Source organism: Alexandromys fortis, unplaced genomic scaffold (assembly GCF_014885135.2).
Source record: "Alexandromys fortis isolate MF-2015 unplaced genomic scaffold, M_Fortis_MF-2015_v1.1 scaffold_471, whole genome shotgun sequence".
In the NCBI taxonomy this organism is placed as follows: Eukaryota; Metazoa; Chordata; class Mammalia; order Rodentia; family Cricetidae; genus Alexandromys; species Alexandromys fortis.
In genome coordinates, this window is record NW_026068374.1 from 29,832 (window position 1) to 40,733 (window position 10,902).

General features: G+C 42.4%; 1 protein-coding gene across 1 annotated transcript in view; it reads right to left on the reverse strand.

Moving 5' to 3' along the window:
• The window catches only part of LOC126495498 (killer cell lectin-like receptor subfamily B member 1B allele B), a 20,926-nt gene extending 18,420 nt beyond the window's left edge, over window positions 1-2,506 (reverse strand). Inside the window, exon 1 of the mRNA XM_050133082.1 lies at window positions 2,374-2,506. Within this exon, the coding sequence (XP_049989039.1) occupies window positions 2,374-2,458 (85 nt within the window). The 5' untranslated portion in view covers window positions 2,459-2,506. The remainder of the gene's footprint in view (window positions 1-2,373) is intronic.
• Window positions 2,507-10,902: the final 8,396 nt, after the last annotated feature.

Sequence of the window (10,902 nt, forward strand, 5' to 3'; positions counted from 1 at the left end):
TTCCTTCCTTCCTTCCTTCCTTCCTTCCTTCCTTCCTTCCTTTCTTTTTTCCAAAAAGTGAGGTTTTTGTTTTTGTTTTAATTATAGGTAAAAAGCCACTTAGGTGACTTTTAAAAAAATCTTTATCCATTCATGACAAAATTTAAAGAGCTCCTGTCCTCCCCGTACTCTCTGTTCTACTATTGGAGTTACATACAGAAGAGGCTATGCAAACACTGGCTATGCAGCAGTACCTGCTTTGGTACCCACAGAATGCTAAGTCATGTCCACTGTTCCAGGCATTTCCATGGCTTTCCCCTCAACATCTGGACCTATGGAATGCCCTCCAAATCCCTCCACTGGTCACCATTCCTCCTGGTTTGATCTCCACAGCACACGGGGCATGCATGTTCCCCACATCGCAGTCCTGTTCTCCCTCTGCATTTGCTGGTGCAGCTGCCTAGAAGGCTCCTCTCTCAGATACTCAGCCTTGGTCTCCAGAGACTTCCAGGACTTGAGGCCAGCGTCATCTCTCAGAAAGCCCTGCCTTGATCACTCTGCTTGACAGGATGCCATCTCTAATGGCAAAAATCTTAATTTCCATTTAAATGCTTTCTCAGCGACATTCAAAATCGCACTGTCTGACACAGGTGTTTATATCACTGATTTAAACCTTCACAGTAATATAAAATCTACAGGGAGAAAGATGTTTTCCTGTTTCTTCCTGGCTGTTTCCCCAGTGTCTAGAGCAATGTTTGTCTCATAGTAATTGGTTATTTCTGAGTGAATAAATAAACCCCAGAGGCATTTTTACTTATGACAATTACATTTTTACATGACCATCGAACCATCAAAACAAACCTTTGGCCATTTGACCACAAACAAAATAGGTCAGTACTAATGTCCCCCTTTCCGGTTCTCTTTGCTGGCAGATCTAATCACCGTGCTTCGAATATAGCATGGTGTGAGCTCTTTAGCTAAATGCGTCCCAGTGGTTTCACAGTTATGCTTCTGCTTCAACATTTTCTATTCGAACGCTATGTTCTGTTTCTATTCTACTATTGTTTGTTTTGTTTTTCTTCAGTTTTAGTCCAAGATTATTGAAGTTTAAAATAATGGGTTTTTTTTCCCTAGAAATTTTTTTTTTCTAGATACGTTTTTCCTAGTCTTCTTGACTTGGGATATTAGACAGTAGAGTTTGAGAAGAGCCTCCTCATCTTTCTATATATTCATTTTCTTACACTCTTCCTCCACTTTTGCTAGACATGAGGGGAAAACCAATACCTGCTTTTTCACAACAACAACAACAAAAACTGGTGCTATGAATTCCCCCTACACTTATCAAAACAGAAATTCCCTCCACTTTCTGTTCACCCTATGTAAACATTATAATGAAGCTTATTTGCTGACTCGAAGACTTTCTTCTTGACTCAGACCATTGGCAAAGTACACAATTCTAACAAGAAGCTCTGGAGTTGGAAGTCCACGTGTCATAACACATAGAATCGTCATATTGGAAAGCAACTGCTTTAAGACAGATGTCAGTGCGTTCAGTTAGCCAGCAGAACGGAATAGTGTGTCATGATCATTTTATAGACTTTCTGCCTGAGCTTCTGGCCTCTTACATCTCAGCCATCCTCAGGTCCTGTGCTTCATCTGAGCAACCTTCCACCTTTCTTTACCTCCTATCACTAAATCCTCTGGTAGATTAGAGTGCTACTTTCAGTCAGTGTTGAAAGGTTAATTCCTGACTGGCTTTGGTACCTTGTGTGGTACATCCATTTAAAACCGTTATACTTTGCAATATAGAAACAGCCAGCTTTTTAAAAAATTAAATAAAATTACACACACGCACACACACACACACACACACACACACACACCACGAGCAGCAGCAGCAGCTTTTGATTTAATTCAAGTCTTTGATTTTGACTATGACGTTTCCCCAAGATTACCCTCCTTTCTGGGAGATAAAGACATTAGCCATTAAATCTACACTCTGCACTGTGAAGGGACATTGAGGTTGCTGTGAAGTACAGCTGGGCCACAGTGTCCACATTCTGTAGGTGAACTTGAAAATGGCAACTGATTGCATCAACATCTCTTAAAACACAACTTTGCTCATGTAAGTAAAATATTCTTTCTTCAGGATTTTCAACAAAGTCTGAATAGGGGAAGTGATGGGCAGGTTTCCTGCTGCCTAATCAGATAAAAATGGAATGCATGACCTTCCCAGAATTGTGGTTTTCTGCAGGCAGACTGCCACAGTATTTAACACTAACATAGACGTAGACCTGCTTCTCTTCTTCAAAGCAATGACTTAAACCCACACGTTTCAGAGAAAAATTTAACTCTAGAAGATAATACAAATGCCAGAGAAGAAAAGCTGCTTACCTGGGGGAGGAGCTGGAAGGGATGCCTGCTTAGGCTCTTGGGTCCTGGCTAGGTTTAAGTCAGCGTAGACCACTGATGCATCCATTGTAGGTGGAGGGATTTGACAGTGAACTTGTGGACAGGAACAGACTCCAAGGTCTGTGAGTTGAAATAAGCAAAAAAGGAAGTCCGCTGTGCACTGTCTGCTGTGTGTGTCCACACCCACCCACACTGGTAGCTGAGGGTTTCTCCATAGTTACTGACCATGGTGCCTGTCTTGCTCACAGAGCTTACTTTTTTTTTTTTAAAGAAAGAATTGCTACATACAGGACACAGAGTTTGGTTTTTAAACACATTTCTGGGAAGGGCTTTTTTTTTTGTTCCTGTCCCTCTGTCAGTTATAAGATATCCCCTCAGAACTCTGATGAAATATTCATCTTGGATTGAAATTTACCTTGCTCCTGAACTCGCAGGGTTCAGATGTATGCCATTCTGTGATGTGTCATGAGACTGAGGGTTATACGTGAAAGCCTACGGTGCTCTTTGGCACCAGTTGAAGCTCTGAAAGTCTCCTGAAATATCCACACTGTGAAAGGAGCTGTGGAGCTGCAGACGGGGATGGGGGAAACCTCGTGACTGACACAATAGAAAGAGCAGTGATAGGAGCAGCGTGGGCCACTCAGAGCAGTCCTGAGTGAAAGGACTTCATCCGTCAGAGCGACAGGGAGCTGAGGACACAGGTCTATGCGATGTGCTAACTCCTCCACGGATTTCTAGACCCAGAGCCTTAGAGCAAGGACCACACCTAATCAGACAGTCTCATATCACAAGTGAAAAGGAAGAAGAAAAGCGAGGATTTCCTTAAAGTCACTTTCTGTGGTCGGAGTGGAATTGTGCAGGTGCGCACAGTTACATGACCGTGGCAGCAGTCTGCAGGCTGTGCGTTCCAGGAGTCAGGTGCACATCACAGCGTGGAGAGCACATTCATTTCCCAAGGCCATTGATGATTACAAAGTGAGGTGAAGCCCGTGTGCGGGTCTCACAGCACACATCGTGACTCAGTGGAACCTCCTCAGCTGTCACTCTCTGTTGACAGTCATTTCACCCAATGCCAGGCACGGAGTTCTGTCTCATTCTCCATCTAAACCTAAGATTTCAGCAAGTGTGCAAGACTGTCCAGAGCTGTGCATCTTGTGTGATTCTATTTATTTCTTTTGCTCAGATTACTATAATCTCTGGTAGACAAGGGTGCCAATTTCAACCGGTGTTGAACATTAGTATAGTAAATTTCATATACAACGGGTCCTCAGGCTTTATTTAAATTATTTAAAAGTTCATTAATAATTCATTTTCTATCCAAAAATCCCCCTCCCTTTCTGGGACATCATAGCCTTCAGGGGTAAGTGTGAAGAACATTCCAAATATTTGAGGTGGGTCATGGGCAATGGCTAAGCAAACAACGCTGTTGTCAGTGACTATGGGGATATATTAGATCAACAGGGTAAAGAGGAGTCTGATTCTGTATTTAGATGAAGAATTAAGCTCTGAAAAGATAGTGAAGGATATTGAAGTTTCATTTTTTCTTTTTTTTCTTTTTGTCTTACTCTCTTATTTTATGTGTTGGTGTTCTGTGGTTGTGAACTGCCTTGTAAGATGGGAACTGAACGCGATCCTCTGGGAGGACAGCCAGTGCTCTTGACTACTGAGCCATCTCTTCAGGTCCAACACTGAAATTTAACAAGTTCTGAAGCCTGGTTCTGATGGCTCTACAATGATCTCATTAAATGCAAGAGATTTGAGGGGGAGGTATTTTCATTAGCAGGTGTGTTCAAAAGTCTCTAAGCCACAAAGCGTAAAGAAACTAAAAATAACAACCAAACACGTCGCCATTGGTCTGTGTGCTCTACGCAGCTGATAGCCCACTTTTCCTGTGATGGAGCGACAGGAGCCATGACAATGACCACACAGTTACAAATACAACGAGAGTTTTGTTATGTAGCCATCTTTGTACAGTTAAAAATAAAACCCTCCTGAGAGTTCACATCTGGGGAAAGCATCTGCCTACTGAAGTCATCTGATCACCTAATGGCCCAAATGATAATTTCACTGCAAAATGTCAGAATTCAGGATTACATTGATCTTGTTACTCTAAAATAGAAGGAGGGTAAGCGGATGTGTATTTGTGTGCGCAAGAGAGTAAAATGTGATATTAGCCATTCATGATGTGATGACAGCTAAAGAATTCAAATGGTGAATGGTGGTAAGTGATCCTGGGCTTTATTTATTTTTTTTTTATCCATGTATGTGTTTATGCATGTGTGTGAATACAGTGTATGCCTGTGTGGTGTATGTGCCGGTATATTTGAGTGTGTACAGGCCGTGTGCATACCCAGTGGGCAGAGGGGACTGTGGGATATTCTTTCCTCCTTGTACCTTTGAGGCAGGGCTTCCTCTGGACCTTGCATTGATTTTCTTTGTTTTTCCAGACAGTCTGGAAAACAACATGCTTCAGTGATCCCTCTGTCTCCTCCCCTCAGGATGCTGGGGTTACAGTGTTCCAGGGACCACACCTGGCTTGCTGTATCTTTTTTATTTGCAGAGCTAGCTCTGCAAATCCTGATACTGAGTTTCAAAGTGGCTGTAGTTAAAGTCTTATTAAAAATCTCATAGTTTAAGAAAGACAAGCATCCCAGTGGTAGCCTGCTTTGATATCGAACTCTCTTACTTTCATAGTGGAAGTTAGAATGTACAGAAAAATAGAGCGAAAGACCAACATTTCCCTTGAACGTGAAGAAATAAAGAGGCTGCACGAAAAACAGTGATAAAAGGAGGGGTAGAGAGATGGTTCAGTGGTTAAGAGCACTGGCTGCTCCTCCAGAGGTCACAGGTTTGATTCCCAGCATCCACCAGGCAGCTCAAAACTGTAACTCCAGTCCCAAGTGTCCTGATATTCTCCTCTAGCTTCTCTGGCCACCAAGTGTTCACATGCTACACAAATGTACATACAGACAAAACACCCACACACATAAAATTAAATAAAAATAATTTAACAATTTTTTAAAAATTAATTTTACATTCCAACCACAGTTCTTTTTCCCACTCCCCCTGTCCCTTTCACCTTTCCCCCACAGGGTATCCTGCCATCCACTCCTTTCAAAGGGTAAGGCCTCCCATGGGGAGTCAACAAAGCCTAACACATCAAGTTGAAGCAGGACCAAGCTCCTCCATCCTGCCTCAAGGCTAAAAAAGGCATCCAACCATAGGGGATGGAGTCCAAAAAGCTAGCTCATGCACCAGGGATAGATTCTGGTCCCACTGCCAGGGGCCCCTCAGATAGACCACGCTAAACAACTGTCTTCCACATGCAGAGCGCCTGGTTCAATTCCAGGCAGGCTCCACAGCAGTCAATTTAGAGTTTGTGAGCTCCTACGAGCTTATTTCAGATGTCTCTGTAATTATAAAAAAGGCTAGAAAAGGTGAGTGATATTTCAAATGTCAAAGTCACAGAAAAATTTACACAAATACAAAACAAACAAAACAAAAAGAGGGATACGTGGCCACGTCAGAGAAAGGAAGGGATATTTATTTATTTATTTATTTTGGATTTTCGAGACAGGGTTTCTCCAAAGCTTTTGGTTCCTGTCCTGGAACTAGCTCTGTGGACCAGGCTGGCCTTGAACTCACAGAGATCCGCCTGCCTCTGCCCCCCTAGTGCTGTGTTAAAGGCATGTGCCACCACCGCCCGGGTGGAAGGGATACTTTATAGATTAAAGCATCGCAAATGTATGAGCTTCTTTGGTGAGAGTTTTCCGAATTATCCTAAAGATGCTTGGTCAGCTACTAGGAACTAACGAGCCTCTGGATGCCCCAGATGAGCAGGTACAGGGACACAGGAAGGCGACACACAAGCAAAATCATCTGCCAACAAGGACGTGAAATATGTGCATAGAACCCCACAGATTTGGGGAATGAAAAACCACAACAGCGGAAATGAAACGTTCACTGGGGGTCAAGGGAACTTGGTATTTTTCAAAACTGTAAGCAAAACAAACTTATTTTCATGAAAGCAAAAGATGGAATGTTTGTGAAGGAGAACAAGGACAGGAGAAAAAGAAGGGAGACTGTTGAAGGTGACAGGGTGTCAGTGGATCAGAACATGGTACAGACACACGTGAACATGTCACAAGGAATATCGTTAGACTGTACACTTACTACGTTCTAATAAAAAGTGGAAGAAAATGATAAGTCACTTTACAGATATTTTGCTCTCAGTATTATTAACTGCAGCAAATGGACTCATACAGATGACGTCTTCAATGCTGTGAAATATTAATTCCAACTGAAAAGATTGCAGTCAGCAAAATTATTCTGCAAAAATGAAGAAGAAACTGAGACCTTCCCAAATATTCAAAAGGTGAAGGAGTTTATTAGCACTGGACCTGCTACACATGAGACAGGCCAGAGGTCTTCAGGTCCAAGAGAAAGGACAGTAAGGAGAAAAACGCAGTCATACAACGTTTCCAACACACACAACAGCACAGGCTACTTTAATACTGGTACGTAGATTTTAAGTGACAAGCACATACAGAAAACAGGTATACCTGTATGACAATGTGTATATAATACTTAAAAATGTCAAACACAACTGTTCATGTGGATGCTTCACCCCAGCCCCTGGCATCCATATACCCAAAGAGTCTGGAATGTTCGGGAAGAAGCTCCACCCCAAGCCCCCCCCCCCCCCACACACACACCAGCTCTCTCCAAACCCTGCTGCATCTCAGAAAGCCTGCCAAATGATAACCCCTGCCCCAGAGATGCCCAAGACCACTCCCACAGGGTATTAAACTGACCCCCAGAAAACAGACCTGGGGGTTTTCCAGTCTTCCTTTCCCACCTCCTCTCTGGGGATGGAAAATCATCCAGGAGCATTTTATCCATTAAACCTGGGCTTTTTCTAATTGGGTTTGATTTGGTCTGATTTTGATTATTGCAATGGCAGAGAGGCTTATTGGGGTGCAGAAACTATTCAGTAATATTAATAACAAATTTTGGGTGAATAAAACTGCAGCATAATGGGGTGTTTGCAATTGAAATTAAGCCAATCCCAGTTCAAAATAAAATTCTATATCTTTAAGAAGCTTTATATAGGAATTGACAAGATGGCTCAGTGGGTAAAGGCACTTGCCACCAAGCATACACACAAACAAAATAGTGTATTCATAATAAATAAATAAATAAATAAATAATTTTATAAAAAGAGTTGCCTTAGTCAGGGTATCTCTTCACAGCAATAAAACTCTTAACTAAGACAGATTCCATGAGTAGGCATCATATAAAAGGAAGCATTTAACGGGGGCTTGCTTACAGCTTCAGAGAGTGAATCCATTTACATCTTGGGCCTGGTGTGAACTTTGGAAACCTTAAAGTCCACCTCCAGTGACACACCTCCTCCAACAAGGCCATACCTCCTAATCCTTCCTAAACAGTCTACCAACTGAGAACCGCATTCAAATAGATGAGCCTAAGGGTACATTCTCATTCAAACCACCTGGTACAGAACCAGCAAACCTCAGCTGTGAAGGACAGAATATGTGGACTTGGTGCAGTTAACTTTGCAGTTACTAACAGCAGTGATAGTTCATGGAAAGACACCACCGTTTATGAGACTGGCCTCTGGGAACTTGTTCTTGTTTTCATAGCAACCACCACCCAAAAGATATTCTTAAGAACATCATAGGAAGAGAAACAATTATGTTTTTAAAAAAATATGACAAAGCTCTCTGCTCTTCCTATTTATTTGAAGTCCGCTCTCAGAAAAAAGGAAGAAGTCCAGAATGCTAGTGGCTGGGGTTTTAACCCAACTGATCAGGGACAGGAGATACCCATTTCTATCATAGAGAAGGGAAATGTCAGTGTCTGCCCACTCTAGTTTTCTCAGTGAAAAAGGGAAGTGGCCAACCTCAGTTGCTCTAGCTAACCATGTCCCCTGTGTAGGAAGGGAGGAAATAGTGAAGAAACACTGGAGTTCACAGTCTGAGGCAGAAGGTCACCAACACCCTTGGCACCTTAGCCTCTCCAGGCACCTCACCAGCACAGTAAAACTCCAATTCTGCACCTCCTTTACCTGGTTACCACAGAAAAATCTCCAGGCACAGCCAAACAAAACATGGGATTGGAGAATTAAAATCACATCCAGGCGTCGCCCGCTATCTGTTGGTTGACTACTCTCAAGCAAGCAATTTCCCCACTAAGAAAAGGAAAGATTTTATGAGGGTGGGTGAGCATGTGGAGCCGAAAATGTTATAAGTAACTGTTGGAGGAGCAAAATGGTGCCACCTCTATGGAAAACAGGGTGGTGAGTCCTTAAATATAGGAAACAGGATTTCTGTTATGATTTTATATGCAGCTCTCAAAATTCATGTTTGCAATTGAGTCCATGATGGGAATTGTGTCGCTATTAAGGATGAAACTGTTAGGGAAGAGATTGAGTCACAAGTATTCTACCCTCAAGAATGGATTAGGGTTTTATAAATGGAACTCACCACATTCAAGATCTTTTTGCTCTTCTACCTACTACCGTGTGGGGACCCAGCATTCATCCTTCTTCATTTCATCCCTTCCAGTGTATAAGGATGCAGCATGGAGGTCCTGACTAGACACTAAATGCCTGAGTCTTAACCTTGAACTTGCCAGCTTCCAGAACTGTGAGAAACAATATGTGTGCTCGCACATCTGTAGTCCCACAAAAAGAGCAAAGACAAACCGAGGAGCCATTTGCACAGCACTGGTCAAGGCTGTAGTGCTCACTGGAGTCAGAATGTGGACAAGGCCATATTGTTCATCAGTGGATAAATGGACAAAATACCGTGTCTACACAAGGAAACTGACTTGGCTCAATATGGAAGAACTTTGGACGTATGCTCCATTATGGATGAACTGAGAGCACCATGCTAAGTGAAAGAAGCCATTTATGCAATGTCAAACACTGTGTAGTCTCACTCAAAGGAAGCATTTAGAGATGGTGAATTCACAGAAACAGCAGGTGAAGGGCATCAGGGTTTAGGGAAGGAGAGAATGGGGAAGTACTGCTTACAGGCATGTAGATTCAGTTTTGCAAGACAGACATCTGTCTGGGGATCAGTGGCAGAGTGCTTGCCTAGTGCATACAAGGGCCTGGATCCTCTTTCCAACACAGCAGAAAACAAAGGAACTTCTTGGCATGCTGGCACATGTAATCCAGGATAATCTATGCCAGGCTACCTGACACCCTGATTAAAAAACAAGCCACAAAACCTGTTTCATGATAGTATTGCTACCCTTAACAGTTCAGTTTTGTCAACCTGACAATAGGGTTGTGAATTTTACATTATATACCTTTGCTACAATAGAAATAGTTCAGCAAGAACTGTTATAACTTGAGCCTTAGTATTTGGTCCCAATAAATCAAAAGAGAGAGCACTGTCCCTGACAGCGGAGATATGAGGCTCTTATGAACAGTGGACTCTTCTGTTTCCTTCTCTATAAAATTGTAAAGTGGCCAGTCACTGAAGAAATTCAGAGCGTGGTTTCTGGAAAGACTGGAGAGCAGGTGAACATCTTGACGACTGAAGATTGTGGACATACTGTCCTCTGCAGTCTGCCTCAGCGGATGCTGCCTGTGAGCCTTGTGCATGGATAATACATTCAAGTGTGGTTACAGAAGACTGAGCCCTACCAAATTTACATAATTGGAAAACAGCACCCTTGGGCAAAGTCTTAACCTCTAGTGGCTGTGGGTTGTCATCTCTTGGCTTCTCATTCATTAGACTTTAGTTGTTTTTGCCTTGATGCTTCAGAATTCCATAAAAATGGCTAGGTATGATGTAATTCCATCATCTTATACTACGGACAGTGGGGAGGCTGAGGCAAAAGGATTTCTGCAAATTCCAAGCCACCTTAAGTTTATAACTCTGTCTGGGCTACACCATGAGACCCTGTCTCAAAACACCAAAAATAAATGCATTAATTAATGTTATACTTCCTTCCCCTGTGTTCCTATAGGTTCTGTACATAAAATATATGTAATAATTTGTGGTTATGGTAGAATCAACTCATGACTTAAATGAAAGCCTTTCCTGGCTTTCCTGTTTCCACTGAGGAGCAGCTATGGATCACTATCTGTATTAGTTAAGGCTTACTGTAAAAAGCACTGGAGACAAGACATAGCTTAAACAAGAGAAACAAATTCTCAGAGTTCTGGAAGCTAAGTCTACAATCAGAGCGCTGGCAGAGTTTCCATCTAAAGTACTCTCCTGGGGTCACAGTGCTGACCTCTCACTTCTGTGTTGTCCCCTCCAGTGTATATTTTGCACTCTAAACCCTTGCTATCACCCTAGGAGTAACCATAAAAGAAGCTTCTGTAGGCAGAGACTGCTTGTTCATTTCTGTGGCTGCCCAGACCCGAAATAATCACAGGGAAACTATATTAATTACAATACTGTTTGGCCAATAGCTTAAGTGTATTTCTAGCTAGTCCTTATATCTTTTTTTTTTTTTTTTTTTTTTTTT